Source organism: Arachis hypogaea, chromosome 3 (assembly GCF_003086295.3).
Source record: "Arachis hypogaea cultivar Tifrunner chromosome 3, arahy.Tifrunner.gnm2.J5K5, whole genome shotgun sequence".
NCBI lineage: Eukaryota > Viridiplantae > Streptophyta > Magnoliopsida > Fabales > Fabaceae > Arachis > Arachis hypogaea.
Window position 1 is genome coordinate 120432445 of NC_092038.1, and position 18633 is coordinate 120451077.

The following is an 18633-nucleotide window of genomic DNA, read 5'->3' on the forward strand; positions in this document are numbered from 1 at the left end:
AGGGTTCAAACTCTTGTCAACGCGCGCTCACTCACTCTCTCACACTCTTCTCTCTTTCTTACCCTTCACCTCCGAAACGGTTTTCTCACTCTCACATCTATCTCACCGCACTTCTCTCTACACTCACCTCTATATTTCTGCCTCTTGCAGATTATTTTTCCTCTTGTCTCTTTCTTTCGGATTTCTGTTCTTGCATCTTGGATCTCGCTTCAAAATATATAATGCGCATACAGAGACTCTACCATCATCCAAAACCACAATGTGATTCTCCGATCCCTTACCTTTGATCACAGGTACGAACAATAACGCGTGAATTTCTACAATAATCAATCCAAGATTTTATAAACATATTCAAACATTCTCACGTTCTTGGACGGTAGTAACCATTTCTTGCAATATAATGCATATTGATTGATATATGAGTCTCATTCCTATTATTGAAGAATAATAATTTGTGTTAAATTTGATTTTACACATGAGATCGGAGTTGAATTTTCCTAGATCGTATCTAGCTAGAGATCGATAATTTAACTTGGATTTTTTGTGGGAGAAGTGAATTAAATAACTGAGTGGTTGAGTGAGAACTGCAGGAAGAAGAGGATACGGAATAGAGAGATAGATCTACACGGTATAAACAGAGCGAGGCACGTGCATAAAGAAGAATGTCGCAACTAGACCGAGTAATGCCGCCGCCCACGTTGGTGAGGCGGGGTTCAAGGAGTGCCTCCACCACCTTCAACATGGAGGTTTTCGACAACGAAGTGGTGCCGTCCTCACTCGCCTCCATTTCTCCCATTCTACGTGTCGCCAACGAGATCGAAGCCGAGCGTCCCAGGGTTGCCTATCTATGTACGTAACGGATCGATAATAATAATAATAATAATAATAATAATAGTGATTTCGTGATATTGAATTTTGAAATATGATGTGCAAATTAATGTTGCTGAGCGCGTAATGACGATTGGCAGGTAGGTTCTATGCCTTTGAGAAAGCGCACAGGCTGGATCAGACCTCCACCGGCCGTGGCGTTAGGCAGTTCAAGACGCTGCTGCGGCAGCGATTAGAGAGGGTAAGCCTGTAGTTTCATTTGCTTCGATTTTATCAACTGACTCTGCATTATGCATTTCAAGCGAGAATGAGGACTGCTGAGGCTTGAGTATGACTGTATGAGTATACCGTGCGTGAAACAAACACAGCACATGAATGCTCTAATCTCCCTTCATGCAAGAAGTCCATGCATATATTAGATTAAACATCTAGGTATACAGTAAAATCTTTAATTATTAATATAAAATATATATTTATATATAAATATATGATATTAATTTTAATGTATAAATAATATTTTTAATCAATATTCTTTGGTATCAATAACTTTATTGTGTTTTTGTTGTAGTGAATGCTGTAGTAAGATTATGGCTAATAAATGATTCATAATTTGTTGGAGATTTTACTCATTAATGGGAATGAAATCGGTCTCTCTAAAATTATCTTGTTTTATATTTTTAATTTATATTAGAATAATTGAATAACATTAAATATAATAAAATAGTTTTAAGTTACTAGCTCTTTAATATTATTGTATATAAAAAAAAGTTTTATTCATCTCTAATTAGAAAAAGTTTATTTTATTAGTGATTAATAAGTTTTATTATTATTATTTTTCAAATGCTATTTATATGTAGTCTAACTAAGCATATCACCGCTCAATATTTTATTTGTAGATATTAATAGGTATTCTATATTTTTAATCTATTTTTCAAAAAGCATTCATTATATAATTTATGAAAAACGATCTTACCTCTTCGAAGAGGTTGTTCCGTGATAGCGATGGGATTCAGGAACTCCATCGGGTTTCTTGGGAAAATTCTTTCGGAATAGGGGAGGTCTTCTTGAGGAACTGAAGCAACCAGCTCTGATCTATTCCCATGAACTGAAAACGGGAAAGGAAAATATTTGTAACGAGTAGCATTTCTTTTTCCGCAGAGAAGAGCTGCCATTTTATTATTACTGTAACTTACATAATTTCTTCAACTCTAGGATAATGCAACTAGTCTTCCCTCTCGAGTTAAGAAGACAGATGCAAGAGAAATCCAGGCTTACTATCAGCAATACTATGAACATTATGTCAGAACTCTTGATCAAGCTGATCAGGCAGACAGGTTACGAGTTTTCGTAGTTCTTATAATGAAGTATGAATTGTGCTTCTTTAATTGTTGCTTGTGACGGATTTTGTAAGTTGCGTCTGATATGACGTTAGCTTTTACCTCCCCCTCCATGGTAAATGGTTACTTTTCCCATTGCCCCTGAAATCGAAATTATTTTGCAGAGCCCAGCTCAGTAAAGCTTATCAGACTGCCGGGGTGCTTTTTGAAGTACTTTGTGCTGTTAATAAGACTGAGAAAGTCGAAGAAGTAGCTCCTGAGGTTGGTCTACGTTCATATCCTTTCAGTTTTTATTTTGTTCTAAAATGGGTGTTTCGTCCCTCTTTTTATCATTTCAATATTCAGATCCTGGAGCGTAAATTTTCTTTTGCAGATTATCGCGGCTGCCAGAGATGTCCAGGAAAAAAAGGAAATTTATACACCTTATAATATCCTTCCTCTGGATTCTGCTGGTGCTTCTCTACCCATTATGCAACTTGAAGAGGTATTGCTTCTGTTGGTAGAGAAGTTTCGTTATTGATTATCTGTGTTTTATTTGGATTGCACTGAGTTCTTGGACTTTCTTTCCTTATTAGATTAAAGCTGCTGTTTCTGCGCTATGGAACACACAAGGCTTGAACTGGCCTAGTTCTTTCGAGCAACAAAGACAGAGAACAGGAGACCTAGACTTGCTTGATTGGCTTAAAGCCATGTTTGGTTTCCAGGCATGTATTTTGACCAACACGCAATGCTAGAGGAGAATGATTTATTATTCATTACATTTTTTTTTGTATAATCTGCTTAAATTTTTATTGCATATGGTAAATTTGTGTGCAGAGAGACAACGTCAGGAATCAGAGAGAGCATTTGATTCTGCTTCTTGCTAATTCTCATATAAGGCTACACCCTAAACCTGAGCCTCTAAACATGGCACGTACCTGTCTTGCATTTGGCTTTGGCCTATAGTTTTTATTCTGCTGTTTCTTTCTATTAATTTATTTTTATTTTTATTTTTATTTTATTTTATTTGAACGAATTGCAGCTCGATGATCGTGCTGTTGATGAAGTGATGAAAAAGCTTTTTAAGAATTATAAAAAATGGTGCAAATTCTTGGGACGAAAACATAGTTTACGGTGAGGCATAACAGTATATCCATCAGTGAACACTTGTGCTTCTTTTATTAGCTCATAAAATTTAATGGTCACTTTTATCATGTTCTCTTATATAGACTTCCTCAAGGTCAGCAAGAGGTGCAACAGAGGAAGTTGCTTTATATGGGCTTGTACCTTCTCATCTGGGGTGAGGCGTCCAATGTTCGCTTCATGCCTGAGTGCCTATGCTACATATTTCACAACGTGAGTATACATATTAATCTGCGCATGGTTCATTTTGTTTGTGCTTGAATCTCATGTAAATGTGCTATCATTGTTTTTCTACTGTAATCCTTGTTTTTAAGTAATGTTTTGCTCTGCTAATAATGGCCAATTCTAATAACTTCAGATGGCATATGAACTACACGGTCTAATGGCTGGAAATGTCAGCATTGTTACGGGTGAAAATATCAAACCTTCTTATGGTGGTGATGAAGAGGCATTTCTCCGCAAGGTTATAACTCCCCTCTACCGAGTAATAGACACGGTATGCTTTTGTTTTATCAAAGACATTGCAATAGTCAAGTACTTATATTCTCTAGGTCACTACGCCCTTAGTAATGCAGTTAATTAATACAGGAAGCCAAGAGGAGCAGAAATGGAACGGCTCCTCACTCAGCATGGTGCAACTATGATGATCTAAATGAGTATTTCTGGTTTGTTTCCTTTTTGTATTTTATCTTTGAATTGACTTTTTGGTCCGTTTCGTTAGTTGTTATTGAATTTATTTTATTTATTTATTTTGTGCACTGTGTTGCAGGTCACCTGATTGCTTTTCTCTTGGATGGCCAATGCGTGATGATGGTGAATTTTTTAAATCGACAAATGATTGGGTATAAGTATACACTTTCTACAAAATTACTTATCCGATTGTAAAATACTACTTATTTAATTCTCAACTTATAAAAATGTAATATTAGGGAAGAAAGGGTGTTCCAAGAAAATCTGGAAAAACAGGGAAATCAAATTTTGTTGAGACGCGATCATTCTGGCACCTCTTCCGCAGTTTTGATAGACTTTGGACCTTTTTTATACTGGGTTTACAGGTATTTTCTTTTTCAATAGAAGGAAACGCTTAAGCCAATATTTTCCTATATATTATAATATATAAAAGAATAATCCAAATTAATATTATAGGAATGAATGACATATAAACTTTTAAGTTTTAACTTTTATATAAAATTTATCATGTCATTTATTATAATATGACTATGTTATGTGTTTAACAAAATCAGTCATTAAAATCAATTATTAGTATAAAATAAATATTGAAATATAAATATATATTAAAAATAAATTAAATCACACATATATTTATATACAAATATATTGGTAGTTAATTTTAGTAACTGATTTTAGTATACGAATAATATTTTTTATTACAATAATATAAAAAAGTATATATCTTAGAATTATATTTATAGTATCATAAAAAATAATATCTATATAATTAATCTAATATTAATGTCAGAATTTTACATATCAAATTATCTAATTTTAAAAAAATTATTGTATAAAGAATATGAGTTCATTTTAATTTTTAAATTCTAAAATTTGCATATTTTATTTAGAGAATAACTTTTATTTTATAAAAATCTATTATTTATTTAATTATTTAATGGTTTGTATTTTTTAATATTATTTAGTTGTAATAATAATGTTAAAATATATGATATCATAATACATGAAAAAATGGATGTTATTTTTAATTATTGAAATATTATATTCAATATTTACATTATATCTAATAGTTCATTTTTGTACTATAGTATTTAAATTTGCTAAATATATACATTAGATGATGAATTTTTTCAAATACTAGAATATGTAATATTTTTATACTTTTATTTAAATTTAATATTAATTTTTAAAATTTTTTAATTAAATAATTTTTATATATAAAAATTAATTCTTTTAGCTTCGCGGAACACGCCGATTTAAATCAGTTGTGGGTAATTTGGTTGCATAATGCTCTAGGATTCTTATTACAGGTGATGTTCATTATTGCATGGGACGAGATTTCACTGATGGATATCTTTCAGAAGGATGTCTTATTTAATCTCTCTAGTATATTCATCACAGCATCCATTCTTCGCTTACTTCAAAGTATGCACATTTACTTAAGTTGCTCTTGTCAAAGTGAACCTATTTATATCTGTTTGGAAACATTAAAAACAACTTTTTTTTTTAATTTTTTAAAATGATCTGGTCAGCCTATTGAAGAACCCTGACATCTGTTTTAGATTGATGGGTTGTCATACTATCCCATGCTCTTAATACCCCCCCCCCCCCAACCCACCTAGAAAAAAAGGAGATAAACCTTTTCACTAATCATTATGTGGTTGAAGCAGCCAGATTTTTCATTTTTACATTTCCCTTTTCTTAATTTTTTACTGTCCTATTTTTCTTCTTCCGTATTGTCATAGAAACTTACTATTTCTTGTCTTCATTCATTATTTTGATTTAGGTATCCTAGACCTGCTCCTGAACTTTCCAGGCTATCATCGGTGGAAATTCACTGATGTGCTAAGAAATATTCTTAAAGTCATTGTCAGTCTTTGTTGGGCTATCATTCTTTCGGTCTTCTATGTGCATGCCATCAAGGGTGCCCCTCAAGCTCTCAAGCAGCTGCTTTCCTTTCTTGATCAAATAGAGGGCAATCCACCGTTGTATATCTTTGCAGTTGCATCGTATATGCTTCCAAATTTACTAGCAGCTATACTCTTTCTTTTCCCAATGCTCAGGCGTTGGATTGAAAACTCAGACTGGCACATAGTTAGACTCTTCTTGTGGTGGTCTCAGGTACTCATGTTGTCTTATTCTCTAACGTATTGAACTATTTCTGTTCATTGTTAGATGATATATGTTAAAAAATTTTCGGTTTGTAAGAAACTTCTCATGTAGTTATTTGTTATTTTGAACGTAATGAAAAATTTCAACCTGAGCCTAGAAATCAATGTGGGGAACGGTTTCTTAAGTGAGTATTGGCAAGGACTGTTCCAGTAGGGGTGTTATTTTTAGACCCTACATTGTAATTATCAGTAATGCATACTGACTTGTAGCATGATACTGTCAATTTTCCCTGAACACGCAAATGCTATGAGTCAGTGACTCTTTCAAATGGAGTAGTTGTCATGAATCTGTAGCGCTATTTTCCCCATATGTTTTGAATACACAAATACTATATGAGCCAGTGACCGTTAGTCATATAAAAAACATATATTTGGCATAATAGACTGGTTAAAGTAATGCCCCCCTCTTTTCTCTCTCTTTTTCTGAATGATTTGTTTTTCTCCCCCTGCAGCCAAGGATATATGTTGGAAGAGGAATGCACGAAAGCCAATTTGCTCTCCTAAAGTAAGTTTCATGCAAACTATTTTACTGAAGTAATTATTGGATTGTCCGCTTGGTTATTGTCTGAAAATTGTCCCATCATTTATGTTCCATTTTTTAATGCCAGGTACACTATTTTCTGGGTCATACTATTGGCTTCCAAATTTGCGTTCAGCTATTTTGTCCAAGTAAAAACGCTACATGTGCAGTACTTGTTACTTATAAACTAAGCTTGTGAAGTTATTGGGCCTTGTTAAGATTTTAACTGCTTTATCTATCTTCAGATAATACCTCTGATTGAGCCAACAAAGTTAATAATGGCCATTAAACATGTTGACTATGGTTGGCACGAGTTTTACCCCGATGGTATTTTCCTCCCCCTCCTGCTCCTTTTCTTCTTTTTTTGTCCCTTCACGATTACCTTGTATTGTAGCATGCTATTCATTTCATTGATCTAATATTTTCTGGCCTATGCAGCTCGAAATAACTATAGCGCAGTTATTGCACTCTGGGCTCCTGTACTCATGGTGCAAATGCTATATGTCCATGTTTATGTTCATATATTAATCTTTTCACTTGTTCAGATGAGTTATCACAAATTTTATGTCGTTATTTGAATTTTCAATACAGGTTTATTTCATGGATGCACAAATTTGGTACGCAGTCTTCTCAACTTTGTACGGTGGTATTATTGGAGCCTTTGATCGTCTAGGAGAGGTAATAATCAATTTTATCATATTACTAGCAATGTCTGAGGAGTATTTGCGATAAACTAATGTAGACTTGCGCATCTAACTAAAAATTGAACTTATTTAATCAAGATGAAAAATGATTAGAATCCTTTTGGATACATGGTACTGGATCATCATCTTCTTATGTTTTTATGAACTTCTGAACTAGTAAAGAAACTTGGACCTTAATTTTCAGTTATGGACCAAATTCTAGGAGAGGCCACTATCAATTTTATCCTTTCTTTAGCTTGCTATTTCTGAACAGGATTTGTGATAAATAATCTTTTCGGCTTTCTACATTTTTGCAACACACACTCACATACTAACAATCAAACATACAGTAATCAATTTGAGAAATTTAAAGGAGCAATTTGGTGACATACGATACTGGATAATCATTTACCACAGTTTTATGAATTCCAAAGTCTTCAACTTGTTGATAAACTTGGACTTTCCTCTTCATTTAAGGGTGAACTTGAGATGGGAAAACTTTTTATGGAATAAACAGCTCACAGTAATGCTGTGATAGTCAGTTACTGTTGTTATCCATTTGGTTTTACAGATACACACTATGAGCATGCTGAGATCACGGTTCCAGTCATTGCCTGGCGCATTCAACACATACTTGGTTCCTTCCCAAAAGAAGCAAGGAAAGAAATTCTCTTTCTCAAAGAAATTTGATGAGGTCTACTACATTTTCATTGCTTAGTACATTAAAAATAAATCTCTTTATTCTCTTCACTTCAATTTCCATGCTTGTATAGATTTCTGCTAGCAGAAGAAGTGAAGCTGCCAAATTCGCCCAATTATGGAATGAAATTGTTTGCAGTTTTCGTGAGGAAGATCTCATTAGTGATAGGCAAGAACTCAAAGCAAATGTCTTTAGTTGCTCTTACCTGGCTTCTATTACTTTCTCCTTGATCCTTATTTGCTATGCTCATCACTTATTACTAAGTGCTTGCATAATCCAGGGAAATGGACCTTTTGCTGGTTCCTTACTCTTCAGATTCTCGTCTGAAAATAATTCAGTGGCCACCGTTTTTGCTTGCAAGCAAGGTCTGTATAACTGGATTTTAATATTTTTATGTTTGACCAGCTCATGTGATTGACTGTAGCCTTTACAGATTCCTGTAGCTCTGGATATGGCCACTCAATTTCGAGGAAAGGACTCTGATCTTTGGAAGCGCATAAGTGCAGATCAATATATGAAGTGTGCTGTGATCGAATGTTATCAATCTCTTAAACATGTTCTTCATGATTTGGTTGTCGGGGAAAATGAAAAGAGGTATCATTAAGGATTCTTTTTTTTTTTTTTTTTTGGTGCTGATACAAAGGATCATTCTATACTTCATATAAGCTATTTTTTTTTCTTTAAGTAGCACATGTGATTGAAGATGCCTTATGAAATTTCATTAAAATTGAATCATTATCAGCACTTATGAATTTATTGTGCTGGAACAGGATAATTTCCATCATCACTAAAGAAGTTAAGAACAACATATCAAAGAATACACTTACTGCCAATTTCCGAATGAGCTTTTTACCTTCCCTTTTTAAAAAGTTTGTGGAGCTTGTGGAAATCTTGGTGAGTCATTTAGAGAATATGCAGCTCTAATATCTATTCTTTCCTATATTCGCCTTTAGGCAACAATAACTGTATTTGGTCACATTTTTTAACTTATTGAGAGAGACATATACTCAGATTAGTTATTGGAGTCAATCTAAAGGTTAATTTTCAATTTTTTTTTTCTCGCATCTCAGTTATTGTGAACTAATTTTTCTCAAACTAAGTATTAAGTTTTTTATTTAAGAGATAGTAAAAATGTAAATCTCTAGGCATGAAGTTCCTACCAATTTGCTAATATAATATAATTCTGTAGCTTGTTTTCTTGAATGGTGTCCTGAGTTAGTATTTGGAAACTTGTGCCATGCTTTCTTATCACAGAAAGATGCGGATCCATCCAAGCGAGGTACAGTGGTAGTGTTGCTGCAAGACATCTTAGAAGTGGTTACTGATATGATGGTCAACGAAAACAGGTTTGTTTCACTTAACTGAATTGAATTTCAAATATGTTAGTTATTAATTAATATGATAAATACTTATGACTCTTCCATTAAAATTAACAATATCTTTTAATTGTGTTGCTCATAAGTGAGTTGGCAGAACTTAATCAAAGTAGTAAGGATACTGGACGACAAGTTTTTGCTGGTACTGAGGTAAAACCTGCTATATTGTACCCTCCTGTGGTTACAGCACAATGGGAGGAACAGGTACTTAATAATGAAATCACCATCGATTTCTTTTTTCTTTTTCTTGATTAAGCAATGATGATACGGTTGTTTCAGATAAGACGTCTTTTTCTATTATTGACTGTGAGGGAATCTGCCAATGAGGTTCCAACAAACGATGAAGTACGGAGAAGGATTGCATTCTTTTCCAATTCATTGTTCATGGAGATGCCACGTGCTCCACGTGTCCGTGAAATGCTCTCATTCAGGTCTGGTGCAGTTTCCTTAATATTTGGCCACAAAGATATATGTCCATCTTGTTCTTAGGGAAAATGATGCTCTTATTGTGCACACAAAACTACGCAAATTAAATGTCAACATCCTCGCAGCTAAGCCATGTTTATCCGTGTTACATGATGTTTACTTTATCTGTGATGACTTCAAATGTTGAAGGATTGTCAGATATCTCAAATATCAAGCATAAAATCTTTGTTAAGTTATATGATATTTTTATTTGTCAAGGAGCTATTGATGCATAGAATTCAAATGGGATGCACTCTAAGGCTGTGTTGTGCTTATGGAGCTCTTTTTCTTCTCTTCAGTGTCCTAACGCCATACTATAGTGAAGAGACTGTATTTTCTAAGAATGACCTTGAGATTGAGAATGAAGATGGCGTGTCAATCATATATTACCTGCAAAAGATCTTCCCTGGTTAGTGATAATTCACAATATAGCTTTGACTGTATTCATTCCATTTTCCTTTTTTGGCTACATACTGATACTGTATTTTGACATAAGTGAGGGTTCAGTTCTCACTTTAAAAACAAACCCCACTATTCTCCATTTTGATAATTTAGTAATTTTGCCAGATGAGTGGAATAACTTCATGGAGCGACTAGAATGTAAGAAAGATAGTGAGGTATGGGAGAAAGATGAGAATGTATTGCAGTTACGTCACTGGGCGTCGTTGAGGGGACAAACTCTTTGTAGGACAGGTACATGATGATGACTCTCCCCTTCCCCGCCTCTCATGCTGGATTTCATCGACTAATATTTTTCACTTAATATAGTTAGGGGAATGATGTACTACCGGCGGGCTATAAAGCTCCAGGCATTTCTTGATATGGCTAACGAACAAGGTGATATTAAGTTTTTTTTTTTTCAAAATTTCCTCACTTATGTGTAATCCGCTAGAAAGAAAAAGTAGTAGTTATCTCCCCAAGATGATTTCATGATTTTTTCTCTGTCACGTGGGCAGAAATACTCGATGGCTATAAAGCTATTACAGTTCCATCTGAGCAAGATAAAAAGAGTCATAAATCCCTATATGGCAATTTAGAGGCCATGGCTGACATGAAATTCACATACGTTGCTACCTGTCAAAACTATGGGAATCAGAAGCGCAGTGGAGACCGTCGTGCGACAGATATCCTGAATTTGATGGTTAAGTATGTTCTCCTATCAATAAATTAAGTTGTGTTTCCTATATGCAGTATGATGGTGTATATTTAGCTTAATTTCCCAAATCCACTTCGCTTGATAATCTAATGTGTGCTTGCTTCTTCATTTGTAGCAATCCCTCGCTTCGTGTTGCATATATTGACGAAGTTGAAGAAAGAGAGAGAGAGGGTGATAAAGTACAGAAAGTTTATTATTCTGTACTGATCAAATCTGTAGACAATCTTGACCAAGTAAGAGCATCTTGATATAAAAAGAAGTTTTGTTAATTACTGGTGGTTACTTTAGAATTAATTATTTTTGTATCTTCTCCGAAGGAAATATTTCGAATTAAACTTCCTGGTCCGGCAAAGTTAGGAGAAGGAAAGCCTGAAAACCAAAATCATGCAGTTATTTTTACCAGGGGGGAAGCTCTTCAGACTATTGACATGAACCAGGTAAAACATTATACATTCTGAAACTCGTTTACGGTTATTTGGGGCATTTTAAGCCAGGGCATTTGAAAATTTACTCTAGGATAACTACTTAGAAGAAGCTCTGAAGATGCGTAACCTTCTGGAAGAATTTCATGAGGATCATGGAGTGCACCCACCTAGCATTTTAGGTGTACGTGAACATATTTTTACTGGCAGGTGATGAATGTTCTACTTTGAGCTAACACATTGCCATCTTCAGATCCATATTACTTAATTTCATGACCTGTTACAGTGTCTCCTCCTTGGCCTGGTTTATGTCAAATCAAGAAACTAGCTTTGTCACTATTGGTCAGAGAGTTCTTGCAAGACCCCTGAAGTAAGTCTTTATCACCCCCCCCCCCCTCTCTTAGTGATTACATTATGTTTATGACAGGACAAATTGGTGATGTGTAATCCATGTCACGTACTCCATTATAGTAGGAGAATGCTTGATTGATGTAGTAGCAGTTATTAACTTAACTGTTTAAAGTGCTTGTTTTTCCTGTGTGATAACTAAGCACCTCCTCACAAGCACATGACTATTACTGCTTCACAAATTTAGGCAACATTTTAACTGGCAACTCTAAATTTAAAGCATTTAAAATTAATTTATTCAGTTAACTTATTCAAAGTATAGTTAATCCTATTTTATCTTACTGATGAACTTTGTGCTTCCTCCCTATGTCTTGTTTGATTTTCTTGTTTAAATGACATCTCCTGTGCTATTTGAACGTTCGGAGACAATAATCATCAATATCTTCTACATTGTTGCAAGCAAAGAAGTAATTTGGGGGTGGAAAAAGGGGAATACATGTAATACAGAATACACATCATCCAGCTTATGATTTAGTTTTTCGATTGTAGGGTTCGGTTCCACTATGGTCATCCTGATGTTTTTGATAGAATTTTCCATTTCACCCGTGGAGGATTCAGCAAGGCTTCTCGTGGCATCAATTTAAGTGAGGATATATTTGCTGGTAATGCTTTTGAAACATCTTTTTAGCAATGACTTATCTTTGTTTCTTTCTTCTTCTTATTCTATTTTATCTTTTAGCTGGTATGTATTTGATATTTCTTTATTGGCCTTGTATCGTATGGCTTTGTCTATGTAGGATTCAACTCAACACTAAGACGTGGAAACGTTACTCATCATGAATATATCCAAGTTGGAAAGGGTAGAGATGTTGGCCTCAATCAAATTTCTCTTTTTGAAGCAAAAGTGGCCTGTGGTAATGGAGAGCAGACACTAAGCAGGGATATATACCGGCTGGGGCATCGATTTGATTTTTTCCGAATGCTATCATTCTATTTTACAACTGTTGGATTTTATGTCAGCTCTATGGTAATGCTTAATGCTTTGGTTTAGGATTAATCAGAAAATTATCAAACATCTTTCATATAAAATAAGTCCAACTAATTTAAATAGATTATGGGAAATATACTTCTGCTCACTTGCCTATATAATTTTCAGTTTTACACACCCTAAATCTTACCCTTTTTGCTTAATTAGCTAACCCTGGATCTAGCACTAACGTTTTCTTCTGGTAATCACAGGCAGTGTCCCTTACAGTTTATGCTTTCCTATATGGAAAACTCTATCTGTCATTGAGTGGATTTGAAAATGCAATAGTTAAACTGGCAAAGAGAAGGGGCGACGATCCACTAAAGGAAGCAATGGCTTCACAAAGTCTTGTTCAGATAGGCCTTCTAATGACTCTGCCCATGGTTATGGAAATAGGACTAGAAAGAGGGTTCAGAACTGCTATAGGTGACCTCATAATAATGCAGCTGCAGCTAGCACCCGTTTTTTTCACTTTCTCACTAGGATCGAAGATGCACTACTTTGGGCGCACTCTGTTGCATGGAGGGGCAAAGTACAGAGCAACTGGGCGTGGTTTTGTAGTTCGTCATGAGAAGTTCGCAGAAAATTACAGAATGTACTCGAGGAGCCACTTTGTAAAAGGGTTAGAGCTTGCTGTCTTGCTTATGTGTTATAAGCTTTATGGATCAGCAGCTCCTGATTCAACTGCATATCTTCTTCTCTCAGGGTCAATGTGGTTTTTGGTTTGTTCTTGGTTGTTTAGTCCTTTCCTTTTCAATCCATCAGGATTTGAGTGGCAGAAGATAGTTGAGGACTGGGATGACTGGACAAAATGGATGAATAGTGGAGGTGGTATTGGTGTTCCTGCTACCAAGAGCTGGGAATCATGGTGGAATGAGGAACAAGAGCATTTGCAATTCACTGGGTTATTGGGGAGGACTTCGGAGGTGATTCTTGCCCTGCGTTTCTTTGTCTATCAGTATGGAATTGTGTATCATCTAAATATAGCTAGAGGTGACAAAAGCATCATGGTAATTATGCTTTCCAATTCAATTTTATTTTAAATTTTCATGTCAAACTCTTAGCATCTGGACCTCAGGGCTTAATTGCTTTAAGCCTTTAACACATGTTGGACGATGAAACTCCTTGGTTATAGGTGAAGTTAGTCTGTTATCGAAAACACCCTCCCTGTTTACCCAATATAAATAAATAACTAATGCCCTCCCCGGTGAACAAAGCAGAAAATGGAAAAGAAATACTAAACACAAACACAAGTTTACATATAAAAGAGATCTTTCTAACGTTCATTTCTCCCCAGGTTTATGGTCTGTCCTGGCTAGTCATAGTAGCTGTTATGATCATTTTGAAGGTTGGTATTTATTGATATATGAAAGTTCGTTTTGAGTTAGTAGAGCATTTTTTACCATTGAGCTTAAAATAATTAATAATTTCATTATTAATAAACAGCTTGATAATTATCTTAGTAATTAACCAGTGGCATACCGGCATCTAAAATTGCAGATTGTGTCTATGGGTAGGAAGAAGTTCAGTGCTGATTTTCAGCTGATATTTCGTCTCCTCAAACTGCTTTTGTTCATTGGAAGCATTGTCGCTCTAGTCTTGATGTTTACTCTACTTAGTCTCACAGTTCAAGACATTCTTAGGAGCCTCCTAGCTTTTTTACCAACAGGATGGGCACTTATACAGGTGATTTGTTTTTAGTGGTCATTGCCTCTTGCTTTGTCTGCTCATGCTGAAAAGATATTTGATTGCCTCAAAGTTATTGCTGTTTATATTAAATCCCAAAACCATCTAAGCCGACTTGATTAATTCATGCAATCAGAGAAGATTCTCTCGTGATTTATGTTGCTGTTATCTTTATATGAGCAGATATCTCAAGCATGTAGGCCATTGGTGAAGGCAATTGGAATGTGGGGGTCCGTCAAAGCTTTATCAAGAGGGTATGAATACGTGATGGGATTGCTTATCTTCGGACCAGTGGCCATATTAGCTTGGTTCCCGTTTGTTTCAGAATTCCAAACTCGGTTGCTATTCAATCAAGCGTTCAGCCGAGGACTTCAAATCCAGCGTATTCTGGCGGGTGGAAAGAAGCATAAATAATCCCTTGTAACATACACAGGATAATACCAATACGAAAGACGACGGTACCATATCTCAGGTACCAGAGCAAGGTTTAGGCAATTATAACAGCAAATTTCAACATTGAGATTGTACAGTAGAACTTAGAATTAACCTTAGGCAGCAGTGATGTTATGTTGTACCAACAAAAGAAAGTGCAGTGGCTTATATAATTTTGCGATATGATAGTCTCTCAAGTTCATCTAGGCGCAAGTAGTTTCGATACAATTTTTTGTCATCTTCCTGAGCTAATAATAGCTGTTTCAGTTTCAGTTTCAGTTTCACTAATCCCACCCAAGTCCTTTTATCATACCAATTGTTTAAACGGAGTGGTCATGAATTCCATCTAACTATCTATTTTTATATTTATTATATAAAAGTTGATATCAATATATTATAAAATGAATTTATGACATTATTTTTTATAATTGTCCCACGTCAATTTTGTATAGATAATAATTTTATAATTTTGTAAAATAAAAATAAAAAATTTCTATATAATAATAATTAAATATAATACATATTATTACTCTATTAAATTAAAAAATAACAGTTAAATATAATTAGTTTCTATATTAAAAATATAATAATAACAATTTTTGTTTACTATGCATATATTCTAATATATCATTATTAATAAAGTATATTTATAATATTATACTACATTTTTGATATTGTTGTTTTCAATTATTTTTTTCTAACTTTTTTTTAAACTATTTTCAAATACACTAAAGAGAAACTTTAAAATTACACTATACAGCATCACCAATTTAAAAATATCAACAAATAAATATAATTTATTTTTCAAAGTCTAAATGATTGTTTATGGAAAATATTCCCATAATATATAAAAAGAAACTTATTTTTTAGAATTAATTATATTTTATTATAAAATATATAAGAAATATTTTTATTATATAAAAATATTAGAAAATACACATAAGTTAATATTTAAGAGGATAGCCATCTTTGAAAGACTTCTGTTGTTATATATTTTTTTTTGTTTTTTTTAAATAATTATATTGAATTATATACGAATTACAAATATTTTTATAAATAAGTAAAAAAGTTTAACATTAATCCACATATTATCTAATTAATTCTTAAATAATATAATATTTTTAAATTTTTATTATGTTCCAGATCCGATCTCTGGGTCCTCCCACGGAACGGTCACCGAATCCGACAGTCTTAGGATTGGGCCATCCTCACAGCTCAAAATAGATTAATAACTTCTAGCATCTTAACCCAACATTTGAATTCAAATTTCTTTCTTATCTTAGGTAAATAGAGATAAGATAAAATAACTATCACCAGCTATATAAAGGGGAGTCAAAGGCCCACTCAGGTACATTACTCATTCCACACGCATATACCTCTTAGATCTATTCTGACTTGAGTGTCGAAGTGTCTTTGTAGGTACCCACCCTCATCGCTCTAGTCAGACAATCCGATGACCGCCTCAACTCGCAAGTCCCTGATCTGTCTCAATCCGTACCAGAGACTTCTAGTACATTGGCGCTGTCTATGGGAATTGCCAAGTCTTGGCGGCATGATAGAGAATCTCGAGAAGCAATCTTCAAGCCATCACCACGACTCAAACCCGTGAAGCCTAACACCCGAACTTCAGGATAGCATCCCCCTACCCACGAGAGGATAACTAGCGCCATGCACTGCCAGCCAACCACTGTTCGGCAATAACAGAAGGAGGACAATCGTCAGCCTGACAAAATCCGAGCACCCGATGGCCTAGGAGAAAAAGCAATCTAGATAATTCAAAAGCTTTGCCTCAAAGTGCAAAACTTCGAAGGTCGAGTCACGTCCAAGGAGCGATACCGTTCGGAACACGCAAGCCAAGTAACCTCCAGGATCCGATTGCATTGTGAGACCAAGAACGACAGGTTACCGAAACAACGACACGGCAAAAGATGCAACTGCAACGTCTCCAAAGATCCGGAATGCCAATGCGACAAGGACGACCGAAGACACTACCGGGATGCCAAGCGAACATGAAGTGAGCATGTGATAATGGGAGCCACCCCATTCACGGAGAAAATCCTAAAAATCAAACTTCCAAAGGGCTTTGACAAGCCCATTGATATGAAATACATTGGGATGAGGACCCACAGAAGCACCTCACGGCCTTTGAGGCCAGGATGAACCTTAAAGGGAGCCGCCGATGCGGTCTGATGCAGGGCCTTCCTGGTAACCCTCACCAGCCCCGCAATCAAATGGTTCAACGTCCTCTCCAACGGCTCCACAGCCAGTTTCGATGACGTCTCCAAAAATTTTATGGCATAGTTGATGCGGTATTTTATAACCCACAAACTAACTGGCAAGTGCACCGGGTCGTACCAAGTAATACCTTACGTGAGTAAGGGTCGATCCCACGAGGATTGATGGATCAAGCAACAGTTATTGAGTGATAAGCTTAGTTAGGCAAGCAGAAAATGGTTTTGAGATGTTCAAAAGGTTTAAGTTCGAACTCAGAATATCAAAAGGATAGACAAATAAATAAGTTGAGAATAAAATATTAAGAAAACAGTTAAGGTTTCAGAGTTATCTAATTTCCGGATTAAATTTTATTACTAATTAATTTAATCATGCAAGATTTAATTTCATGGCAAACTATATGTGACTAGACCTTAATTCCTTAGACCTTCCTAGTCTCCTCTAAAATTCATTAATTGCCAATTCCTTGGTCAATTAATTCCAATTAGAGGGTGATGATCAATTTTTAGTTTATATGCCAAAAGAATCCTAATTATCCACAAATAAGGGGATTATATGTCACGTATCCCATTAAATACAAACAATTAAAAATTCAGTATAATATGTTTTCAAGCTGTTGTTCAAGTAAAGAGCTTTTCCAAGTTTTACAAGAACTCAATTAGAACATTGGTCATACTTCCGTTCCACCCATATTTATAAAGTAATGAACGAAAACAATTATTAAAATATAAACCAAGACATGAATTAAATTAAAAAGATCAAACGAATCAATCCATGAAAATAGACAGAGCTCCTAACCTTAACAGTGGAGGATTAGTTGCTCATGGAAAAGAGAGAAAATTAGGATTGTCAGTTCTCTTCCCATCTGATGGCATCTAAATTCCTATTTATAACTAATCCTAATAAATTTAAAATCTAATTATCTAAAATTAAAAATAATATCTTTTCCTAAAAGATAAAATTTGAATTTAAATTCGAATTAATTAATAGATCTTCAGTTGATGGGTGGGGACCACTTGATTTGTCCATTCTTCAGCTTCTAATCTGTGTTTTCTGGGCTGGAAACTGGGTCAAAACAGCCCAGAAATCGCCCCAGCGTTTTCTGTATTATTGCAGATCGCGCATGTGACGCGTCCGCATCGTCCACGCGCTCGCGTCATTTGTGCAGATTCCAGTCCACGCGTTTGCGTCAGGCATGCGATCGCGTCATTTTGATTTCTCCATTTCGCGCGGTCGCGTGAGTCATGCGTCCGCGTCGGTCTTCGCTGGTCATCTCTTTGGTTTCTTCTTTTTCTCTGCAGAAACTTCATCAAATCCCTCCGAATGCTACCTAAAATAAATAAAATTGCACAAAACTCAAAATAGCATCCATTGTGGCTAAAATATAATTAATTCTTAATTAAACTCAACAAATTAGCTACAAATTCACTAGGAAAAG

General features: G+C 34.9%; 1 protein-coding gene across 1 annotated transcript; it reads left to right on the top strand.

Annotated features, from left to right (window-relative positions):
* Nucleotides 1–15: 15 nt before the first annotated feature.
* On the top strand, nt 16–15272 carry LOC112791117 (callose synthase 5). The gene is made up of 43 exons (XM_025833838.3): nt 16–293; nt 591–849; nt 969–1069; nt 2041–2162; nt 2330–2426; nt 2539–2649; nt 2741–2869; nt 2982–3074; nt 3187–3278; nt 3374–3500; nt 3646–3783; nt 3876–3952; nt 4057–4129; nt 4217–4342; nt 5288–5402; nt 5764–6098; nt 6601–6653; nt 6757–6817; nt 6914–6995; nt 7107–7156; nt 7260–7346; nt 7923–8045; nt 8125–8219; nt 8332–8416; nt 8485–8645; nt 8822–8945; nt 9306–9397; nt 9514–9631; nt 9707–9858; nt 10192–10301; nt 10460–10585; nt 10661–10729; nt 10849–11038; nt 11164–11281; nt 11366–11485; nt 11565–11680; nt 11757–11840; nt 12368–12480; nt 12616–12845; nt 13058–13855; nt 14143–14193; nt 14346–14531; nt 14715–15272. Exons 2-43 carry the CDS (start codon nt 663–665, stop codon nt 14943–14945), a joined length of 5748 nt encoding a protein of 1915 aa, XP_025689623.1. The 5' UTR covers nt 16–293; nt 591–662; the 3' UTR covers nt 14946–15272.
* Nucleotides 15273–18633: the final 3361 nt, after the last annotated feature.

Excerpts from the sequence above, each read along its gene's own strand:
- LOC112791117 (XM_025833838.3), top strand. The coding sequence starts at position 663 with ATGTCGCAACTAGACCGAGTAATGCCGCCGCCCACGTTGGTGAGGCGG. Across the intron at positions 10,302-10,459 it reads CCTGCAAAAGATCTTCCCTG|ATGAGTGGAATAACTTCATG; the intron begins GTTAGTGATAAT and ends TAATTTTGCCAG. Across the intron at positions 11,039-11,163 it reads ATCCTGAATTTGATGGTTAA|CAATCCCTCGCTTCGTGTTG; the intron begins GTATGTTCTCCT and ends CTTCATTTGTAG.